Source organism: Rattus rattus, chromosome 1 (assembly GCF_011064425.1).
Source record: "Rattus rattus isolate New Zealand chromosome 1, Rrattus_CSIRO_v1, whole genome shotgun sequence".
In the NCBI taxonomy this organism is placed as follows: Eukaryota; Metazoa; Chordata; class Mammalia; order Rodentia; family Muridae; genus Rattus; species Rattus rattus.
In genome coordinates this window covers 248519716-248543008 of record NC_046154.1, presented here as the reverse complement: position 1 = coordinate 248543008, position 23293 = coordinate 248519716, and the positions used below count along the sequence as shown (strand labels likewise).

Sequence of the window (23293 nt, the reverse complement as noted above, 5' to 3'; positions counted from 1 at the left end):
GAGACACACATATATTTTGGGTCTTTTTCCTTTTTTTTTTTTTTTTTTTTTTTTTTTTTTTTTTTTTTTTTGAGACAGAATCTCACATAACTCAGGCTGCTTCAAACATATTTATTCTTGCTGAGGATGACCTTAAATTCTGTTCCTCCGGTTTGCTGGGATTATTTGGGCATGAGTCACTGAACTGGACTCTTGGGTCTTTTGAAAATGTACTTGAATAAGCAGGCCAGTGAACTTGGACTTGGTTTTCTGTTGTTGTCCCCCTGTCCTCCTTCCAGAGACAGCGTTTGACAGGGTTTCTTTGTGTAGCTCCGGTTATCCTTGAACTCACGCTGTAGACCAGGTTAGACTTGAACTCACAGAGATCCGCCCACCTCTCCCTCCTGAATGCCAGGAATAAAGGCGTGCACCCCCACTTCCCAGCTGACCTTTGACTTGTTTTGGCCAGTGATAGGCTGAGTTGTTTTGGGTGCTGAGAGGCACTCTACTGGGTCCTGATGCTGGGAAGTCTGCCACACTTGTCTCTCCATTTGTTCTCTCACAACTTTTTCCCATAACCTCCCACAGCCGTTGCCAGGGGGAACATCTGAGACTGTCGTTGTGATTTCAGAGGGTCATTAGCCTCATATTAATGACATACATCTTTCCTGGTTTACTGCTCCCACCCTTGTGCCTTTTTAAAAGTCTCAAGCTATAGCCACACTGGCCTTAAATGCAGGATCCTCTTGCTTCAGCCTTTGGGTGCAAGGATTGCAGATTTGGGTTACCATGCCCAGCGTACTGGACCATGTGTGGTGGTGGTAGTGGTGGCGGTGGTCGTGGTGGTGGTGGTGTGTGTGTGTAGGCCAGATGTGGTGTACTTGTATATGAATGTGTGTGTGTGTGAGTGTGTGTGTGTGTGTGTGTGTGCGCGCGCGCATGCGTGCCAGGATTCAGTGTGCAGTGTCTTTCTGAGGTCTCTTACTTACCAGGAGCTTGACATTTGATTAGTCTGCTGGCCAGACTGATGAACCTTGGACATCTTCCCGTCTCCACCCATCGAGTGCTGGGATCATAAATGCGCCACCATTCCTGTTCTACACAGGCTAGGGATGGATCTGAACTCAGGTCCTCATGCTTGTGCTGCAGGCACTTTATCCCCAGACCCTGTCTCTTGCCTCTTATCTAATTGAGTGAGTGGTCAGAGGTTGAGCTCTTCTGAACTGGCATGTGTGAAACCCTGGATTCTATCAGCAGCACAGCAAATACAATGAACGCAAACCACAACAAGTGAGCTCACAGTGCTGCAGAGATCAGCTGCAGGTCATCTATCTGTTTGCTTGTTGATTTATTTTTTAATTTATCTTATTTTAGCCAGATGTGGTGGCACACACCTTTAATCCCAGCACTTGGGAGGCAGAGGCGGGTGGATCTCTGAGTTTGAGGCCAGCCTGGTCTAGAGACAGCCAAGGCTACACAGAGAGACCCTGTCTTGAAGGTGTTTTGCCTACATGTTTGTCAGTACCAGGTGCTCAAAGAAGCCAGAAGAGGATATTGGATCTTCTCGAAATGGAGTTTACAGATGGTTAGGAGCAGCCATGCGGTCCTAACCTGGGAATCGAACTTGGGTTCTCTGGAAGAGCAACCAGTGCTCTTAATTGATGAGCTATCCCTCTAGCCCCATTCTTATATTAAAAAAATATTTTATTTTATGTGAATTTATGTGCACCATGTGTATACAGTACACATGGATGCCAGAAAAGGCCTGGATCCCTTGGATCCTGAGTTACAGATGGCTGTGAGCTGCCCGCCCTGTGGGTGCTGGTACCGAAATCCAGGTCCTCTGCAAGAGCAGTAAGTGCTCTTAGCCACTGAGCCAAATCCTCACCCAGAATCTTTCCCCTTAATTCAGTGGTGAAGTAGGCAGTAGCAGTGGAGTTCTTCAGAAATATATCTTTCTTGGACTTCACTTCCTTCAGCCCACCAGTGACAACTGCTCAAGGAGGTGACAAGGAGTCAGGCACCAGGAAGCACCCGGGGAGGCCTTTCTGCAGAAGCCTGGGTTATACTGAGTCTGGTCTCCAGGAATGGAAGCCATCTACTGACATGGTGTACGGCCATCGCAGGTTACACTGCACAGGATCAACTGGGCCACTTCCCACTCACATAATCCACAGCCCCAACAGGAAGGCCAGGGACGGGACAGACAGATTTAAAGATGGGCTCTTCGAGGGGAGCACCAGCCTAGGTTGAAACCAGCTCGGTTGAAAAGTAAAGGGGGAGGCATAGACTGAAGGGCTGACGCGTCTGACTCACAGGATGGGTGGAGGCATGACTAGACCTGGCTTGGCACATGGCTGAGATTGCTAGGGTCACAGGGCATGAGGAAGGGTTGCTCTGTGTGCTGAGGAGAGGATCTGGCCTGACCTGGGTCCTGGAGCCTCAGGGTGTGTTCACTTCTTTCTTGTTATTAGTAGAAAGCATCAAGAGGACTGGGCTTTGTCCAGAATGCGTGTCCCTAGGTCAGATGACACGGTGGGACTCTTAGTCACCATGGGTGCGATGTCAGGTCAGACTGCCTAGCCTCCAAGGGTGGCCTGAACAAACTGGAGCTTGTGGGTCCTGCTGTGCCCCACGCTGGTGAGCTGAGCTGCAGTGAGTGCCTACTGCTTTACCGCACAAGTGCTTTCTCAGTTTGTAATCCATAGCTGGGTTCCAGGACCCCGCGCCATGAGATCTGGGCAGTGAGGCAGACAGAAGGTGAGCTCTGCAGTGAGGGACCAGGCTCCTCCTCAAACGAAGATGGAAAGACACAGCATCCTGCCTTTGTGCCACTACACCACTTCCTCCAAGACAGGTCTCTTACCCATAGGCCCTTCTCCATTTCCAACTGTAAGATCTTGGGGGCGGAGAGATGGCTTGGCAGTTAAGAGCACTCATTCTTGCAGAAGACTCAGGTTCAAAACAAGCTAGATAGCTTCTGAAAAAGAACCTCTAAATCTGACTTTTAGCTACACGTACACACGCGCACACACACACACACACACACACACACACACACACACACACACTTGTTTTCTTGTAAGCTGAATCTCAGCTTGTCCAGATACAACTTAGTAAAAAGTAGCATTTTAAGAGGGAGTATTTAGGGACTGGAGAGATGGCTCAGTGGTTAAGAGCACTGACTGCTCTTCCTGAGGTCCTGAGTTCAAATCCCAGCAACCACATGGTGGCTCACAACCATCTGTAATGAGATCTGATGCCCTCTTCTGGTTTGTCTGAAGACAGCTACATTGTACTTATATATAATAAATAAATAAATCTTAAAAAAAAAAAGAGGGAGTATTTAGAAAATTGTGTTTTAATTCTTTACTGTTTTCCCCAAGTTTGGAAACTAGTGTTTCATGAAACCTACCCAGGCCCTAGGCTGGCTAAGTCCCACAGACTCAGGAGTGAGGGCTGAGGGACTCACAGGCCAAATGGGACTGATACCTGGACTGATACGCTGGCTGCGGCCATTGCCAGCGTTGCTCATGGCCTCTCTGGCTGTGGCCACTCTAAACTAGCAGGTCTGCCTTCAGAATGATGGGCACCCTCTGCCAGCTTGACATTATATAAACTTGAGAAGCCAGCAGAGGGTCTTGGGTGAGGACAAAGTAAGGGTGTGGGCACGAGTATGACAGGAGAGCAGGAGAGGCCAGAGGCGTCCTGTGGAGGCAGTGACTACCTCACTGTTACCCAGCACAGAGGACCCAAGGTGCCTGTGGCTTACAGTGGTCCACATGTTCGCTCGTCTCCTCCTGCCCGTGTGGACATCCTGTGTGGGAAGCAGGTAGTTGCTAACAGTGTGCTGGCGACCTCTGTGCTGGCTGGACCAGAGCAGCCGTTGTCTGTTTCTTGGTGATGGTAGTGGTGCAGGGGTGTACGACTGGGCCCTGCTAGGAGCTGCATGTCATGCTGGGTGGCATCAGAGGCGATGACAAGAACACATATAGAAGAACAGAGTCAGGAAGTCTTGTGAGGACGGCATGAAGGATGGTGACCCCAGAGTTGTGTCCTGAGCCACAGGGTCGGTGTGTGCTGGGATGCTACAGAGCTGGACAGACAGACTATGCCAAGTACAGCCTGGCTGGAGAGGCAAAGGCTGGGACACCTAGGATGGTGGGGTGACCACTTGAAAAGACATTGGATGGGACAGGGCCGAGGGAAGGGGCACACTGCTGGTTGGGGCACAGTAGGAGGTTGTAGGTCTAGACTCTGTCACCTGCAGGGAGTCGATAGGTGGCTGAGGCCTCAGTGTGCTGGACAGGCTCGGTGTAGGTACGACCTGCAGGCCATGCATATGGCTGTCAGGTAGCATACCTGGACGGTGGTGCTGGCTGTGTATACATACTTGGTGTTATCTGGTGTTTGGGCAGGCTGGCTAGAGTTTATTGGCTAGGAAGCTCTTGTTGGCTGCGTAGAAGGGGAGGGGCAGCATGGTGCATGGCCTGGAGCATGCGCTTTGGACACCGTGTCCTGGCCATTGATCAGCTGAAGCTCCGCCTCTGGCTAGCAAGTCCTGCCCCACACCTCCCAGCTCCTCCTTCAGGCTGCAGTGGTGGCCTTGGGCAGTGCGGTGCTGTGCAGTCCTGGGCACGGTCTGCAGCACACCGTTCTCAGCCCCTAAGTGAAGACATGGACCCCTCGAGAGCCATCCAGCATGAAATCAGCTCCCTCAAAGGTACAGTCTGGAGGAGCCTGGCTCTTGGACGCTCATTGACCTCTGGCTGGGTGCAGCAACTCACGGGTGACTGTCAGGGTCTGCTGTCTCCCTGGTAACATTGAAAAGTGCGGGGCTGCAGGTGGAGGACCCCAGGCTCATGCCCTTCCAGGTTTCCTCCAAGGGCTGGGTGAGGGGAGCTACAGTAGCCGCTCTGCAGCCCTGCAGCAAGCACTGCAGCAGCCGCAGTAGTAGGAGGGCGGGAGCTTTTGGCCCTGGAGCAGTCAGCACTCCTCCGCCTGGGCCAGATGCCTCACAGATTGGTGTATGAGGGGGTAGTATAGGCCTGTGGGGACCTTCATGCCCAAGGCACTAGGCGCCAGACGGGCTGGCCCTGGGAAAGGCCACACTGTGGCTCTTTGTCCAGGGTTGGGGGGCTAGGGACTGCCCAAGGGCGCTGTCTGGTTGCTCTGGAAACCTGAAGGGGCCTCCCAGGGAGTGCTGCTGGGGCTCTCTCAGTGCTGAATCAGCAACTTCTCAGTGTTTCTGCAAGGTAGGAGAGGACACACAGAGTTCTCCTGAGCCCAGGGACCCTGAAGACAAGCAAACCCAGACAGGGCTGTGTGTGTGCCTGAGCACGTGGGGGCAGATGTGGGAGGACATGTTGTTCTAGGCTCCTCCTCCCTGCGGTCTCAGGCTTGCAGGTGCTCTGGCTGGTGGGAGGGAGGAGAGATTCCCTACGCACTGGCTCTGCTGCTGGGAGCTACTGCCCTCTCCTGCCTAAAGGTGGGATAGGGACGATGGCTGGGTTGACTTAGTTACTGTAAGGGCACCCATGTGGGACTGGGCAGAAGTGTCTTTAGGTCCAAGGGCTCAGGGGACTTTGGAAGTGGCTGGGATCATTTGGGGTTGGTGATGAGTTATGGCTTCGTGGGTGGGGAATTAGAGATTTGATGGGATTAGGTTAGGAAATCGTGTCAGGAAGATAAGATCTCTGCGTGGGGTGAGTACAGGTTACTGTGGAGAGGTATCTGAGGGACAGGCCAAGAGAGTCGGAACTTGTTTGCTCTAAGAACTGGGCTGGTATTGGTCCCATAAAACACTGGTATGGAGAGTCCTTAGGTGCTGCAGGGAAGGGGGTGTGGTGGCTGTACACTCTTGGCCCTACAGACCCAACTTAGTGCCACCCTGCACTTCCAGGGCTGGGCTCCCAGGGTCTGGCCCCCTTCCTGCTTCAGTCTGGCTAGGGGCGTGGTACAGGGAGAGCCCTGCCGCAGTGAGCTGGCTAAGCTGGCCTCAGGGAAGGCTTTGGGAACTGTTGGCTGAGCCTTCAGAGTTTCCACCCGCCACCGGTCTGTGTCTGTATGTTTGGAGTCTGCTGGGGCGCCATGGTGACAGCCCATAAACCCGCCCCACGCACTGCTTTGTTGGCTGCCCGCCTGCCGCTGGCCAGCGCCTCCCACCGCAGGATCCCCCGCCTCCGCCCTATTTATAATCAGTTCCTGGGTTTGCAGTGCTTGGTGGGAATGGGTGTGTCCACTTAGGGAGCGCCTTAATGGTATGGGGGTTTCGAGCAGCACAACAGGGAGACTTGGGGGGTTAGGTGGTGACAGCCAACACAGGTTACATCCTTGTGTGGGACCCTCAGTTGTGAGGACTGGGCAGAGCTGGCAGCAGTGCTAGGCAGCCCTTCGGGCATGTGGTCATTCCTCTTCCTTTCACTTCAGTCCCTGACGGTGTCCTGGTGTCCTCTCCACAGCACCTGCCCCTCTGGACACTCAGCTGCCCGGGGGTAGGGAATTTTTGGATGTCAGGGCCACCAAGCAGGGGTGTCAGGGACTTGGTGACTTTGATTCCCTATGGCAGCTGGGAGTCCCTGGCCTGCAGCAGCTGCGCTGAAGGTGTGGGAGGATAGAGGCCTCACCCAGAACCCTCGGGCCTGAGCTCCCTTCAGAGGTCTCTGGACTGGAAAGTGGCTTTGTTTCTGGACCCGCCCTAATCCCGCCTGGCATGGAAGTGCTAAGTTCTGTGGTCATCTGGTGAGAGAGGGGCACTGCAAGGTCTCTTTCCTTTTCGGATGGACAGTGGCAGTGGTGTCTGCACCCAACTGTCTGTGTGCCCTGGCTGCTCCCCCTGCTCTTCTCCTTCAGGTCTCTGTCCACCCACCACACCCCAGATTCCTCTCCGTACCCTAACCTTCCTCCCTTGGATTCTTTTAGTTTCCCAGTTCGGGCAACCCCTCCTTTTAGATAGCTGTGGTCAGATGACACCCACCTCACTCTGAGATCACAGCGGGAGGTGGGGTGCTGTCCTTTTGATGAGGACCCTCTCTCTGCTCCCTGTTTTCTGCCCATCTGTTATCTGGGGGGGGAGTGATTCTTGATCCACATTATACTTCACCCTGCCCTCACAGTCTTGGGAGCCTTGAACAAGTGTTTTAGAAACAGATGTAATTTCTGACATTGGAGCTATGTGGCTCGGGTGGGGAGGGGCAGTTTATTGGTGCCCCCCACTCTTCAAGGGGCCCTGCCAGTAGTGGGTGGGAGGGGCCGGGCCTGCTGCTGAGTCAGAGGGGGCCGGCCCAGGCGTCCTGGAGGGCGGGCAGGCGGGAGGCTCAGACAGGCAGCCTTGCCGGGCGCAGGAATTCACGGAGCAAGGCTCTGGAGCCACACTGCCCCCGAGCTTGCGCCCTTGTGCCCTTGTGCTTAGAACCCGAGCCTGCCTGCCTACTTGCCAGTGGCCCCTGCCGCATCCTGTGCCAAAGGAGCCTCATCAGCCTCCTGGCTGTGCCCCACCTGCTGTCCTCACCCGGTGCTGACCGGCAGGCTTCCAGCAGCCATGGTGGCTGGCATGCTCATGCCACTGGACCAGCTACGGGCCATCTATGAGGTGCTCTTTCGTGAGGGGGTGATGGTTGCCAAGAAGGACCGGCGACCCCGCAGCCTGCATCCCCATGTGCCTGGCGTCACCAATCTACAGGTCATGCGTGCCATGACCTCGCTGAAAGCTCGGGGCCTGGTGCGGGAGACCTTTGCCTGGTGCCACTTCTACTGGTACCTGACCAACGAGGGCATCGACCACCTACGCCAGTACCTACACCTGCCACCGGAGATCGTACCTGCCTCTCTGCAGCGCGTGCGCCGCCCTGTTGCCATGGTGATGCCTGCACGTCGTCGCTCCCCCCATGTGCAGACCATGCAAGGTCCCTTAGGCTGCCCACCAAAGAGGGGGCCTCTGCCAGCTGAGGACCCTGCCCGGGAGGAGCGGCAGGTCTATCGCAGGAAGGAGCGTGAGGAGGGGGCACCTGAAACCCCTGTGGTGTCTGCCACCATCGTGGGGACCCTGGCCAGGCCAGGCCCAGAGCCCACCCCAGCCACAGGTCAGCTGCATTTTGGCTCTAGGCCATGAGGGATGGGAAGTGACTGTAGGTGTTTTTGGTGCTGGGACTTAGGTCTGGTGGGCTCTGGTGGGCAGCACATTGTGTACGGGTTCTGTTCATATCAGCAGGTGGCGCCTTTTCTGCCTGAGGGTGCTGGGTGTTCTAGCCATGGACCCACGTGGCTTGTGCTCCTCTAGGCAAATCCTGGTGAGGGCGGGGCCTCTAGGCCCAAGACTGGCAGGACCAGCTGTTGGCATAGTCCTGTTTGTACCCCTCTCAGGCACTGTCCTTGCCCTTCTCCCCTCCCCCATCTCAGTGGCCTTTGGAGGCCCCTCTTTTCAGAAGTGGGTGTGTATAGAAGATCTGCTGGCATGGGACTGGCTCGGGCAAACTGCTTGTCCACTGGGACTTGAGTCTGTCTTCCCCTGTGGCCAAGTGGCTCAGAATCTGTATTACATGACCAGTACTGAGGACCCGCATGAATAACTGGGTGCTTGGTCTGCTTGGAGTTGGCCATGATATATGGAGGTGGAGTGGCTCTAGGTGAGATGGGAAGAGCATTGCCTAGGGGGGCAGAGGCTAGGGCATGGGAATGTCAACAGAGCCATGGTCTAGGTAAGGGCCTTGGTTTTTCCCAGCTGGGAACAAGATCTTAGAGGATGGGATAACAACCCATTAGCCCAGGGATTCCAGAAAGCACCCCTCTATCCTCAAGGCTATGTGCTCGCTGCCTGATGCTTGTGCAGGCTCTCCTGAGGACGTTGTCCTTAATGTCTGCTGAGGGCCTCCCAGGACCGCCAGCATTCCCATGTATTACAGGCACCAGAATGGCCTTAGTATGTGGGGAGGGACTTACTATCTAGGAGTTGGCGAGGGAGTCTGGAGAGAGGTAGATGGTACATTGGGCACAGCTGCCTGAGCAGAAGCCTCAGTCTTGGCCTTTCTGGGTTGGACTTCTACATCTTGTTGGAGTGATGAATGTAGCTGGGAGGGCCAGGGAATTTGAATGGCCCCTGGGCTCTCTCCATGGCCTTAGGCAAGCCGATGGCCTCTCCAGCTTCCCTGTAACCATGTCTGTGTCTCAGTCCTTTTGGGTGTGGTGAGCGGGAGGGGAGCCCTCCCCTGCTTTTCTTGCTTTACTTCCTTGTCCTTGTCCGGACTGGGCCAGCAGTTGGCTGTGGGACTAGGAGGGGGTTCTGGGTGTGGCTGTAGTGGGCAAAGAGGGGGGCACCCTCCCTCCCCTGTCTCTGATGGAGGTGACTCAGTCTTCCCAGCCACAACCGCTTGTGGCAATTCAGAGTTTCCAACAGGAAATAAGCTCCAGCTTCAGACTGAGTCAGGGCCCAAGGCGAATCCCCCGTCCGCCCCCCCATCCCCCAAGGGCTGAGCCTCAGGCCTTAGATGCTGGGTGTGGCTGGTGGCAGGGGTATTATATGCAGCTCTACTACAGGCTGGGGCAGATCTGATGCCACTTAAAACCATTGGCTTCTTTGGGTTAAAAACGAACCAGCAAGCTAGGTGGTAGGGACTGCTCACACCTTTAATCCCAGCACTCATGAGGCAGAGGCAGGCAGATCTCTGAGATAGGGGCCAGCCTGATCTACAGAGAGAGTTCTAGGACAGCTAGGGCTACACGGAGAAACTGTCTCAAAACAGAACAACACCAACAACACCACCACCAAGCAGCTGAGTCACACAGATTGCCACTGTCTCTAGCACGGCCCCTCCGGTGGGCAATACATTTAGTCTGTGCTGCAGCGGTTGCATGGTCCCAGATAGGTGGGCCACCTCCATCCATAAAACCCTGGACAGACAGCCAGACATTTGGCAGAATGAATTGGGAATACCCCCCCACCCCCAAGCCCAGTCTCCAATCAGCACACTTATGTGGAGGGTGTCATATCTTGTGGTTTCAGATGTGGTGAGGAGAGTGTGGTAGGAGGTGGCTTTAGGAGCAATCAGAGCTCAGCCTGACAGTTGAGAAGTTATCATGAGGAGGGAGGCATCCAGAGATTTCCTTGTGTTATAAAAACCGCAGGAGTGTTTGTGTATGTGAGTTTCATTCTAACTCCAAAAGATAGTATTTTGCCTGGCTCAGAATTCAGAACCAATCCAGGAGTGTTTGGGGCAAAGATGTCTGAGCACCCTGAGGCATGTGCTCTCAGAGGTTGTCATGTAACAGTCCCCACATGGACATCAGTTCTGTCTTCATGCCAGCATGTGGCTGATGGACCCTGGCTTTCCCCATGGTCCTCCACTGTGTGGCATGCATAGGGGCTGCAGTGCTATCCCGCCTTCCTCTGCCCACTGCTCAGGTGGGCTATGGCTCTAGGTGCTCACTGGGGTACTAGGATGCAGGGAGGAATCTGAAGAACTCTGGAAGGTTTTTACCCAGGTCGTGGACTAATCAGGTTTGCATCTCCCCGGTTATATACTGCCGGATGGAAGGAAATGTGGACGGTTAGGAGACGTCATGTTTCCTCAGACTAGAGGCTGATAGTTGAGAGGGGACTTGGGTAAGGGAGGGGACCGGCTTTGGGGGCTGAGGGAATGTGGATACCAAGGAGAAGTAGACAGGGGCCAGCAAGATAGCTCCGGTAATACAGGTACTTGCTGTTAAGTCTGAGGACCTGCATTTGATCCCTGGACCTACAAGGTGAAAGGAAGGAACTGACCCCCCTTGGTTATCCTCTGGTCTCTCTCTACCTTCATGCTGTGCCCCCCACCCCCGTGAATGAATGAATGAATGAATGACACAACTAAAAAGGGAAAAAGTTAAGTGGAGGAATTCAGGGGCAAGGCATGTGAGTCAGTAGTCGTGTGGTTGCCCAGACGGTCAAGGTGTGGAGCTTGATTCCCTAGTACCCCCAAAATGGTATGTGTGCACATGAACACACTCACACATGTGGCTACATGGGATGTGCCTCCTTAGCGTGTGGATGTTTGACGTGTGGGTGAGTGGTGTGGCAGGGCTTGCCTGGCGAGGAGAGAGTATGGAGGGAAGTAGATGCTGTGGGGTGAATTGGGCTGAGCCTGGCAGAGTCAGTAGGGAACACCAATGGCCTGAAACCCCAGCGCTTAGGGACTAAGGCAGGCCTTTCCTCTGTACCCCCAGATTGGTCTGCTTAGGCTACCCACTGATGCTAGTCACCAGGCTTGGGTTCTGTGGGCCTGGCTGACTATGGGGACCCTTTAGTCAGTCATGAGGAGGAGCTACTACTGGGGTGTGGAGGCCAGGGCATGAGCAAGCCCTCCCTTTGCTTCCCACCCCTCCCCTCCTTCCTGCCTTCCCTTCCTTTCTGCTGGCTGTGGGAGAAGCGCATCCTGGCCCTCAGCTATGGATATGTACAGCATGGAGGAGCTGATCCAGCTGGGCCAAGGTAGGGCACAGCAGCCGTGGAGGCTTCAGGTAGAGGTTAGAGAGTTAGGAGGGACCAAAGTCTCCAGCCGAGACTTAGGCAGAGCACAGGTCCTGGGGAGGGAAGAAGGCCTGGCTGCCATCTACTGATAGTTCTCATGACCTCAGGCACCTGGACGTAAGGGTGGCATGGCCCCTCACAGCTAGCCCGGGGTATGTGGAATGTGGTGGGGGCTGCTCAGAGCCAGGGCACTTTGCTTGGGGGGACGACTCACTGAGGCTGTGGAGACACGGGCTCTGCTGAGAGAGAAGCTGTACTGTTCTCTCTGCTGAACCTTGCCTGGCTGTCTCTGTCCCTGTCCACTGCCAGTTATCAGGTATCTCTTTGGCCTGTTCAAGGGGCTTCCAATGCCCCACCCCAGTTGGCACAGAACTGACCACCACAGGCTAGTTTATGAGGCAGTGGTGGGCCCAGCCTTCTCATGCACTCCTCTGCCCAGTGTGAACAGGGTGTCCCACATTAGCAGTCAGGGTCCAAGGCTGGTCTGCTATGCTGTGTTGTCTTATCGAGGTCATATATGTTGGGGACTCATTTGATCCTGTGGTGCCTCAGGCCAGCTTCTCACTCTGACCAGGCCCCAGTTTCCTCATCTGGCTAATGTGCTCACAGCCAAGACTCTAGGATGTTCTTATGATTGTAATAGTATGGTGCTCGATGCAGGAAGCGGTACAGAACATCAGTCAGGACCATGGGCCTGGCCCAGTGTGATCAGGCTCCTGGGAGGAAAGAGGTGGGATTGTGTCTTCCCCTCCACACAGATGCACACACACACACACACACACACACACACACACACACACACACACACGCAGTGTGTTTCTCAGGAAGCACTGGGGTCCAGGTCAGTATTACATATGGCGGATGTTTTGTGGGCCTGCTTGCTGACTTGTGGACACTGTGCCTCCACAGACTAGGGATGCTGGGAGCCTGGGGGTTTCCCCATTCTGTAACTCCTGGGGTATCAGGAGAGTCGGTGGGCAGTGCATCCTGATGGGTACAGGTGGGCGAGTGCTCTTGTGGCTTAGGCTCCAGTTTTGGGTTGCCTGGGTCTCTGACTTGTAGTCTGACCTTGGAGACACAGTCCTGTCTGCCCTGGGGCCAGGTGTTGTGTCCAGTGACACGCACAGAGCTCTCTGGGAGAAAAGGGATTGGTGTCTCTTTGGCCCATGTGGCATTTCCCAAGAGCACCCCAGAAGATGGTCAGGGTGTGGGCTGCACCCTCTCCCAAGGGAACATGAGCCTGAGTCCACTTCTGTCTCCATCCATGGTAGATCCTGATGCCAGGCACCTCCTTATTATAGTATCACCCATGGGAGCTGGGGGGGGGGCCGGGGAGGGAGAGCACTAGGGGGCTAAGTGTTGTGGGGCCGCCCAGCCAGATGGGACTCCAGTGAGCCTGGGCTCCATACGTCATGTACTAAGTCTGGACAAGTGACGGGCCTTGCTTGCCCTCTTGGATATTTATATCCCCCTGGGCCCCCTGCCCACTGCGCCTCTCCCCTCCCCCAACTTCTGCTGACACGGCTGGAAAGCTGTGCCCTCCCCGGCCTCACCACTGCCGCTACAGGCTTGCTGCCTCAGAGGGGCCTGTGACCCTCCCCACGCCCCTCACCCGCTCCCTGTTGGCCCCGTGGGCTCCTGTCGCTGTCCCCAATGAAGATCGTGCCCGGTAGGTGGGGCAACCCTTCAGTCTTTTGGGAACCCAGCTAGGCTGGAGGCCATGACCCCTGTTTTCCTCTGAATACACCCGCCCGCCTAGCCTCACCTGGCCTCTCCCTCAGACCCTGTCCAAGGCCTCACATTGGACCTTGGTGTTTATGAGGAGCCCACCCATCTGGAGTCAGTGTGATGGGGTTAGTGTGGTGGGGTCAGTTGTAGGGAGGGCAGTGAGGGACTGGGCATTGACATCTGTCCACCCTCTGTGCTTGGTGGCTGTTCCCAGAGGGCGCTCATGGAAGTAGACTGAGCGTTCAGTTCTCCTGATGTGGACAGGGAGTGCTGATTAGGTTTGACTTGGGAAGGAGGACCTGGGTAGAGTCTGTCCAGGCTAGGCTGGGGGGCTGAGGCTTGGGGAGAAGAGCTACAGGCCCCTCCTTCTGGCGGGTGTGGCTGTGGGTAAGCAAGGGTTAAGGCTCCAGTTAACCTTGAGCGTCGGTGGCTCTGCGTAGACAGCTGAGCTGGGCCCTGTGGGGAGTGCGCGCGCGAGGGTGGGGAGCGGCCAAGAGCCACGAGAGGGAGGAGGCTGGGAGGAGGCTGGGTAAGAGCGCAGTTGGTGCTGAGGGGACTGTACATTGTCCCCTGGCTGAGTGCAGATAGTACAGTAGGGCTGTCTCTGAAGGCAGGGCAGCAGGAGGCAGAGTGGGCTCTGGTTCCTGGGGCCCCATCGCTCACCCTCCATGCAGGGAGGTGCTGTTTGACTTCGCAGCAGCTGGTCCCTGTGAGGACGGCTCTGCCCGTTTTGTGTGTCAGCCATGGAGCCGTCGGGCAGCCTGTTTCCCTCTCTGGTAGTCGTGGGTCATGTTGTCAGTCTGGCTGCTGTATGGCACTGGCGTAAGGGGCATCGGCAGGTACAGGATGAGCAAGGTAAGCACCCTTGCCTCTGCCACTGTCCTGGGCCACCGCCCCTGACAGGAGACTGGGGCGGGGCAGGGGTGGAGGGTCCGCCTTCCTCCCGCCCCTTGCCTTCTCCTGAGCCCTCCTCTTCCTGTCCCTGAGTGAAAAGCCAGTGAGTGTGAAAGCCCGTTGTCTCCCTTGTGCCTATTCTGCATTGAAGGCCCTGCCACTTCCTAGGATGTGCTGGGGGTAGAACTTCTGTGGCTGCTTAGCTTGCATCAGGTCCTGGGTAGGTGAATGGAAAGAGGTGGGGTGAGCTCCGGATTGAAGGCACAGGCCCGTGGGGATGCCTACCTTCTAAAGAAAGGCCCCCCTCTCTCCCCACAGCAGTGAAAAACCAGAGTGACAGGTTTGCAGACTGATCTTTGCAGGGCCTGCCTAGTGACCTCCCTGCCCACAGAGTGTAGGCTGAGTTGCACAAAGGAAGTTTGTCTAAGAGTCTTCCAACATGGCATAGCAGAACCAGTTGTGGGGCAAGAAGTTAGGCTGTGTTCTGCCCTCTCCTCAAAGTCACCAGCCCTTGGGCTATAGTCCGAGGAGGCCATGCTCACCGCAGGATGGGGTGGGGCTGAAGTGAATGGAGCCTGGGACAGTCCCTGGGGATTGGGCAGTTCTGCACCAGGGCTTCTGGCCAGAGGTACTGCCCTCATGAGATGCAGCTCAGGCCAGGACTGATGGGAGTGTGTTTGTGGCCTACTGCCCCCTAGCGGGCCTGCTAGGTCTTAGCGTCCAGCAGAAGATCGTCCGGACGTGGGTTTTCCAGGCGTGGCTCTAGGTTTCCCAGAAGCCGGTGAGTCAGCTGCAATCAGGGGCATCCAACAGAATGCACTGGCCTAGAGCTTCTTCCCCTTGGAGATGTTTTTCGTTTGGGGCCAAGACTTCCTGAGCTCAATTTAGTTTCTTGTCACCACATGAGGCAAAGGGCTTCCTGTGTCCCCTTTTGGTTAACTAGGAGCCCTGCAGTGCCAGGTGTGGGCGTGGTCGTCCGCAATTCTGTACTCTGCCCATTGCCTCAGCTGCTCTGAGGGCGGGTGACCCTTGCATATCCTGCTGGGCACTGCTACAGACATTAGTCTTAGAGTTACTCCGAGCGTGGGAGGAATCCCGGAAAACTCCGACCACTGGACAGTTCCCAGACCCTTTTGGCCTAGAGGGCACCTGCACCCTGGTTCCCTCGAGTTCCCGCGAGGTAGTTTGCTCCCGTTGGGCTGGGGCGCGGCTTCCTGACCCACACTGGGCGGGGCGCTTGCATCAGGGGCAGGTTCTCCGGGTCTGGGTATTGCGTCCGGTGGGCGGGGGCGAACGTGGAAGGCCACGCCAGGGCCCTCAGCCTTCAACACGGGCACGGCTTCCGTGTTGTTAGCGAACAGCCCAGGGCGCTCGGGGCTCCTGGCAATGGCAGGGACGTGGGCAGCGAAGGGCGTCTTCACTTCGCAGAGGGAGGTCCTGTTGGAGCGGCCCTGCTGGCTGGATGGGGGCTGTGAGCAGATTCGCAGGGGCTATCTCTACGGGCAACTGTGTTGTGTAGGTGGGTGCGGCCGCTTAGTTTGGTGGGCAGGTCTTGCGCTTGTGATGGGGTGTTGCTTGGCCCAGGTCTAGCCCCGCCTCCGAGCTCCGGAAACACCTGGAGAGGAAGACGGAGTTGTCTTGCTCAGGGATAGGTTTTCCTCTGGAGGAGGGGGATGGTAAGTGGGCGGGCCAGAGGGTTCCGGGCTTAGTGCTTTAGCGTGGGGACAATCCCAGAGCGGTTCGGGCACTGAGGGTGGGGCTCTGGGCCCTCCCACTTGTGGTGTCCCAGGCGCCTTCAAGGTTCTCTCCCAGAGAGACAGAGACGGAGAGACAGAGGAGAGGTGGGAGGAGAGACAGAGAAACGGAGAGACAGATAGAGGCAGGAGAGAGTGTATGTTGAGCAGAGAAAGACATTCCTTTAGAGGACCATAATCTCCTTTTTCAGAGAGGCTTAGTGCCGAGGGTCAGCTGCCTTCTACAGGTGTGCAACACAATATTGGGGTGGGGAGTATCTGGCTGGCTGGAGAGGTGACAGCCGCAGTGAAGTGTGCAGCAGCGTTTGACGGCATGCCTGGGCTCTGGCCAGATCATGACTGCCTATCTTGGGAACAGTTACCCGTGGGTTTGAGAGTGAGGAGGATGAACAGGAGAGGGGACATCTCCAGCAAGGGGGCAAGAGGCAAGGGGCCAGGCAGAGTTGGAGAGATGAGGGCAAACATTTTCAGGGGAATGAGTGCTACAGGAGGTGGGAACCCTGACCTGGCGCTGAACCCACTTCCCAGACAGTTTCCTTAGGACATGATAGTGGCAAAGACGAAGACACTGACTGGAAAGTCGTTTGGCTGGAACCTGAGTGAGGGTCCATGGTATATCTTTGATGTTAGATCCTGTCTCCCACATTCTAGTGATTTCTCAGGTTTCTGTGCTCAACTGCTGGCCCATTTCCAGAGCCTGTGCCCTCACTCAGCAGAGTGACAGCTCACAGCAGCAGTGCGGCCACTGTTGGCACACCTCCACCTCTGAAGGGTTTGCTTCCTGACTAGTCTTTGAGAAGTACCCAGAACACTGACCAGCGTAGAGTCAGATTTGAGGTTCAGAAGGCATCTGGAGTGAGATGAGTCATCTCTGGTGTGTTGCAGTGGTTGTTGGGTCAAAGGGAAAGAGCTAGACGGTCTTGTGTTGGAGGCTGAGGAGAACCCTCAGGTGTATAACACCCGAGTGCAATGTGCTCTCCGGGGTTAAGGCTTCAAGCTCTCCCAAGACTTACTCAAGTACTCGCTCCTGCTCTGCCCTACAGAGTTTTGGTGCCCTCTTGTGGCCACTGGGGAAGCAGCCAGGGCAGCACAGGGCCAACTTTTCCTGGAATAGAGGCCCTAGCCCCTGGGAAGAGGGTTGTTTCTCTGCAGCTCACAGCTGGATCACATCAGTGCCTCTGCTGGAAAATTCTTGTGGTCTGGGTGGTACATTTTTTCCTAGAGTGGGTTGGGTTGGTTGGGTACTTCCAGATGCTGGCCCTAGGTGGCTCCACTTTCTGACCTTAGGGAGTCAGAGGTTCAAAGTAGACACGTAGTTAGACAGGTGTGGTCACAGGGGCCCATGCCCTTTGCCCCGCTCCTCCATCTTTACAACCTGTAACAGCTGCTATCTGCCAGACCTACCCTGCTGCAAACATCCCCATCCGCCCCAAGGTGCAGCTTCCTTTCTGGTGAGTCACAGCACCAGGCCCCCTCCCCCGGTCTGACTCACTGACTGTGGCCCCTCGGTGTGTTCCTTGCTGCCCCAGCAACCCTTTCTCCCACCCCAACTGGGGATGTGTCCCTGCAGCTTGGGCTGGGCTGCCCTGCTGGGATGAGTCACCACTGAGTTATGAGCTGTTCTTGCCTGAGGTGTGCTTTGCCTGGCTGGGCTGGCTTGGGCTGGACTGTTGGAGACCCTGCCAAACCCAGGAGGTCCTTCAGCAGGGCCTGAAAGCCCAGCAGTTGTGGGGGCTACTGGGTAGGGCATAGTCCCTCTTGGGTGCAGGAGGTATGATTTAGGGGAGCTTCAAGAAGAAAGGCAACTGATCCCCACCCCTTGGACTTTAGTGTACAGTCACTCTATGGGGAAGTAGTCTGTAATCTATGCTCTAACCCCCCTGTGTGGTAGGGGACCTCTGCTCATTAAGAGTGATATAAGGTCCCTCTGGGTGGCCATGGGGATAGTATATGTTCCCTTGTGATCCTGGGGGCAGCCCCCCTCCCCCATCTCTGTACCCATGTCCTACTGCTGTGGGTAGGGTGGGTAAGGAAACCCGGGTTTCCTGTTTCTGGTGGGCTGAGGGTGTGGCCATGGGGGAGGGGCTGCCTTCCTCCTTTCCCGCAGGGACACTCCCCTCTGGGGGGCGGGCAAGGCCGGGTAAGGCTTGTTGGGTGGGACGGCCTTGCTAGGAGCACAGCAGGCAAGGGAGTGGCCACAGGAACTTCAGTGTGAGCTGAACCTCTGCTGAGTTACTGTCCAGAGCGGCCGGCAGCCTTCAGCAGCCTGTGTACCACCGCACGAGGCTGTGTAGACCAGACAGAGCACAGCACCTGAGAGCCGAGGGACAGTGTGACTAGGGGGAGGGGCAGCACCATGTCTCAGCAACGGCTCCGTGTGCCCGAGCCTGAAGGCCTGGGTAGCAAGAGAACCAGCTCAGAGGACAACCTCTACCTGGCTGTGCTCAGGGCCTCCGAGGGCAAGAAAGGTAGCTGGCATTTCTTCTGGGCAGGGACTTGGTGACAGGAAGGATTCTTCCTGTACCAGGAAGTTTTGGCACAAAGTGGGGTGGGGCCCTGTTATAAGGGTATGGATTTCGGGGACAGGCTCCAAGATGGGGGCCAGTGATCCATGCTCAATACTGATTGGCCCTTGAGCTTTAAGCCAGGGTATCTAGGGCTCTCTGTGTCTCTGGGAAGGCCGGTTGCCCTGTCTGGGAGACAACTTTCCCTCCAAAAGCTCTGCTGGCCCCAGCCCTGCCATGCTCTTGCTCAGCCTGGGAGGCAGCATGTGGGGTGGGGCAGGCTGGGACTTGTATGCTGTGGGCTCTGTACAGTGGCTCTAGACCTCCTGTCTTAGAAACAATGGAGGTTTGGAACAGCAGCAACCTGCTGGGCCTGGCTAGACCTGGGTTCCTTGGTCTCTGGTGTCTGTGTGGGGAGGCTTCGTGGTGGATCACTGTCTTCTGATCTGGGAAAGGCCAGGGATTGCCCCGGTGGAGCCTTGTCAGGCCAAGGTTTGGTAAAACAGGCCACTGTGTTTGTACCTCTGGAGGCATCTCGAGGTTTTTCCCAGGCTGTAGGTAAACTGGTTTTTGTCTCCTCCAGATGAACGAGACCGTGTGCAGAAGAAAACTTTCACCAAGTGGGTCAACAAACACCTTATCAAGGTTAGTGGTGCCTGCTTATGAGTGGGGAGGGTTCCCCAGCCCACGCCCCCGCTCCTCGGGTGTTCTCACACTTCCTAAGCTCCCCTTTCATCTCCAAAACCTGTTATTTTCTGTCCTTTCCTCCCACACTTACTCCTGTCTCTTTCTTCCTCTTCTCTCTGGTCTCTCATGGGCTCTGCTGTAGCACTGGAGGGCAGAGGTAGGTGTCTGCATGGGCCAGGGGTGTGCTCCAGGCCCCTGCTTCTCCATACCCAAGGCAGCTCTGGGGGTTCTTACCTGTGACAGTCTTGCTTCCTGCTATTTCCGCAGGCTCAAAGGCACATCAGTGACCTGTATGAAGACCTCCGTGATGGCCACAACCTCATCTCCCTGCTGGAAGTCCTCTCAGGAGACAGCCTGGTATGTGTGTCTGTCCCTGCCTTTCTTACTTCCTTGGGGCCTTCCCCTTTGACCCACTCCGTGTCCAGCTCGGTCTCTCACCTTCTCCAGCCCCAACCGCTCCTTCACAGCCAAGGCGTTGGCATTATAGCCTAAGGCCAGGCCTATCGGCAGCCATGACCCCCGCTGTTCTCCGCTCTAACACAGTAACCTCATGCTCTGCTCTGCTTTGGTTTCTCTGCTGCTTGGACTCTGAATCTTGACCTCTGCCCTTTACCCTTTGCCCTGCCCTGGCTGGGCAGCCGAGGGAGCGGGACGTAATCAGGAGTGTGCGCCTGGTGAGTGGTTGTGCCTGCTGACATGGCGGCACCTGGGCTTCCCAAGACTGAGGAGCCCACCCAACTCACCTGGGGATTGCGGCCAGTCCAATCTGGCTGTGTGTCAAGCTGCCTGCTGTCCTCCATGCTGCCTACCTGGGGCTGGGCCAGAGACTCACAAGAAGCTGCAGTGGGTACCACTGAGGACCCCACCCCCCAATGCCACTGCCCTCCGCCTGTGGCTTCCTGGCTATTGTCTCCTTCCCACTCCCTTCCTTCCTTCCCACAGCCAGGGTGGCAGGTTTCCCGAGCCTGCCCCTGGGCTGGTGGTCATCCAGCTACAGAGGGTGAACCTGGGATCATGGAGGGACTGTTGATGCACTAGGCGGGGACCCTTGGTTTAGTTGGTGCTGCTGCTCTGGGGGTGACTGGAGGGTTGGGCCTTGAAGCAACTATTGCCCTGTGGACTCTAACTGAGCCTTGCCTCCTCTCAGCCCCGAGAGAAGGGGAGGATGCGTTTCCACAAGCTGCAGAACGTTCAGATTGCCCTGGACTATCTCCGACATCGGCAGGTAAGGAAGGAAGGCTGTCTACCTGGCCCCAGGCTCTAGGTCATAAGCCTCAAACCCGGCCACCTCCCTGAATGTTGGGTTGTTTAACTGAGCCATTTGTTCTCAGGTGAAGTTAGTGAACATCAGAAATGATGACATCGCCGATGGCAACCCCAAGCTGACCCTGGGCCTGATCTGGACAATCATCCTGCACTTCCAGGTAGGTGGCTATGCTGTACCAGCCACCTTCCCCTAGGGATTTGGTGGACCCCACTGCTGCTTGGTTGGCCCTGTTTCTGCCTAGGGTGTGGCCTGGAAGGTAGTGCTCCTTAGCTTTCCTGCCAGCCGCAGCCCAGTCTAGCTGGCTTTGTAGCTCCAGGGCGTAATTCTGTCTCCAAGACCAGCCTATCCCATGCCCTCTGGCTGTGGCTGGATAGAGCAAGTAGAACCTCCTTGCAGAGGAATGCATTTTCTGCTGGTTGCCTAGGGAAGTTTCTGGAGCTGCGGGGATGCCCTGCGTGACTCATCCGTTGTCTGCGCTAGCCTCACAGGAAGCCACAAATCTAAGATCTTGGGCCTAAAAGCCAGATTAGCATGGAGCTGAGTCACATGGGCTGGCAGACCAACAGACAGAAAGCTGGTGGACCCAGTCCTGCCCGCAACGAGAGGGTGTCTTTAACTCATCCCTCTACCCCAACAGCTGGGCCAACTGTAGGCTGCTCCTCTTGTGTCTGTTGCCCATCCTCTGTTACATGAGTCTCTGGGGGCTCAGGGTACAGTCCAGCCTCCCGCAGCTAAGCGGGTCCCTGAGCACCAATTATTTGACCGAAGTTAGGGACTCTGTTGTCTTCTGTGGAAGCTGCCACCTAGAGTAGCCTGGTCTTGAGGTAAATGTGGTCGACTTTAGCCACAGGAACCCCAGTGTGCCCCAGGCGGCCTGGGAGCCCCCTGGGCTGCTTTGCTTTTATGGAGCTAGTCAAGGCATCGGTGGTTGGGTGGTCAGGCAGGCCAGGCAGCCACAGCTAAGCTTTACCTGTTGTGTGTGGCAGATCTCAGACATTCAGGTGAGCGGCCAGTCCGAGGACATGACAGCCAAGGAGAAGCTGCTGCTGTGGTCTCAGCGTATGGTAGAGGGCTACCAAGGCCTGCGCTGTGACAACTTCACCACCAGCTGGCGTGATGGCCGGCTCTTCAATGCTATCATCCACAGGCACAAGTATGTGGCCCCAAGGAAGGCTGGAGCTGGGAGCACTGCAGTCGGGTGACTCCTAAACAAGTCAGGGCAGAGGGAGCAGGAGTGCCTTCTACTGTTGGAGCCTGATGCCCACAGGGTGTACTGAATGCCAGCAGCTTCCTCTGGGAGGTGCCTAGAGCAGGACCCTGCATGTCTCCTGCAAGGCCCTGGTCATGCCCACATGGACCCTCAAAAGAAGCCTGATGGGCAGAGAGACCATACAGCCCAAGTTGATGCTCTTGACCCAGTGCACTGCTCCTGTGTTGGGGCACACCATGGGCTCCTTGGGCCCCGTTGCTGGGTATGGTGGTGCATGCCTTTAACCCTAGCACTCTGGAGGCAGATACAGAGGCAGGTGGTTCTGTGAGTCTGTCTACACAGGAGTTACAGTCAACCAGGGTTGCAAGTAATACCCTGCCCCGAAACAACAACAGCCCCCCAACCCGAAACAAAAAACAGCTTCCCCGTGGTAGGATTGGAGATGTTAGGGAAGTAGGTAGCATGCCTTGAAGAAGGTACGGGGCTAGGCTCTGTTTGCTGGGATGTATGAAGGAGTGTTGGTGCAGCCCTGCTCAGTGGGTATCTCTGCCACCCGCAGGCCCATGCTCATAGACATGAATAAAGTGTACCGACAGACCAACCTGGAGAACCTAGACCAGGCCTTCTCGGTGGCAGAGCGGGACCTGGGAGTTACCAGGCTCCTGGACCCAGAAGGTATGATCCACTGACTTTCCCCATCTTCACCCTTGCTGCCCGGGCCCCACTGAGCCAGCCTCTCCCTGCAGATGTGGATGTCCCTCAGCCTGATGAGAAGTCCATCATCACCTACGTTTCATCCCTGTATGATGCCATGCCCCGTGTGCCGGGCGCACAGGATGGAGTGAGGGCCAATGTAAGTGGGTGGACAGGTGCCCGATGTAGGTGCCCCCAAAGGCCCGGACCCGGACAGACCCTGACGGTCGCTCACTTACTCCTTTGCTTGCAGGAACTGCAGCTTCGTTGGCAAGAGTACCGGGAGCTTGTGCTGCTGCTGCTACAGTGGATCCGGCACCACACCGCTGCTTTTGAGGAGCGCAAGTTCCCCTCCAGCTTTGAGGAGATTGAGGTAGGCCTGCCTCCCTGGGCTGCTGTCCTTGGACTGTCTTGGTGTAGCTGCTGACACCTCTTGTCTCTACAGATCCTATGGTGCCAGTTTCTGAAGTTCAAGGAGACAGAACTTCCTGCCAAGGAGGCAGACAAGAACCGGTCCAAAGGCATCTACCAGTCTTTGGAGGTAAAGTGAGGTGCTCCTAAGGGGAGTGAGTGGTTGTCTCCTGGTTTTGAGGTAGCTGGGGGTATGAGGATCATGTATTCCCGAGGTAGATAAATCGAAGTCTCCGTGAGCTCCAGAATTTGATGCCTCTCTAGTATGGCTTGACCTTGCTTAGTGCTCAGGAACCAAAGTTGTACCAGGTTGTAGAGGAGCTGACCATCCAGGATTCCCTGAGTCCAGTTTAGGCCTGAGCTTGTCCCTCTTCGCAGGGAGCAGTACAAGCAGGCCAGCTCAAGATTCCCCCCGGCTACCACCCGCTAGACGTGGAAAAGGAGTGGGGCAAGCTGCACGTGGCCATCCTGGAGCGGGAGAAGCAACTCCGGAGCGAGTTTGAGAGGTGGGCCGTGTGGAGGGTGGCAGGCAATGTGGGAGACCGACAGCAGGCGGGTGGGGCCCTGCGGTGGCAGGGGAACCACCCCAGGGTGAGTCATTGCCTGAGGAGGAAACCCCCCCACACCCAACCAAGCTTCAGTGTTTGGGGCCAGCAGGACAGTACG

At 56.2% G+C, this 23293-nt stretch overlaps 1 protein-coding gene across 1 annotated transcript in view; it reads left to right on the top strand.

Annotated features, from left to right (window-relative positions):
• The first annotated feature begins 7336 nt into the window (after window positions 1-7336).
• Window positions 7337-23293, top strand: part of Plec (plectin) — a 35127-nt gene continuing 19170 nt past the window's right edge. Inside the window, 12 exon segments of the mRNA XM_032917179.1 lie at window positions 7337-8060; window positions 18943-19004; window positions 19189-19203; window positions 19314-19403; window positions 20194-20271; window positions 20378-20470; window positions 21300-21466; window positions 22083-22198; window positions 22270-22376; window positions 22470-22589; window positions 22662-22757; window positions 23006-23133. Coding sequence (XP_032773070.1) covers window positions 7520-8060; window positions 18943-19004; window positions 19189-19203; window positions 19314-19403; window positions 20194-20271; window positions 20378-20470; window positions 21300-21466; window positions 22083-22198; window positions 22270-22376; window positions 22470-22589; window positions 22662-22757; window positions 23006-23133 — 1613 coding nt within the window. The 5' untranslated portion in view covers window positions 7337-7519.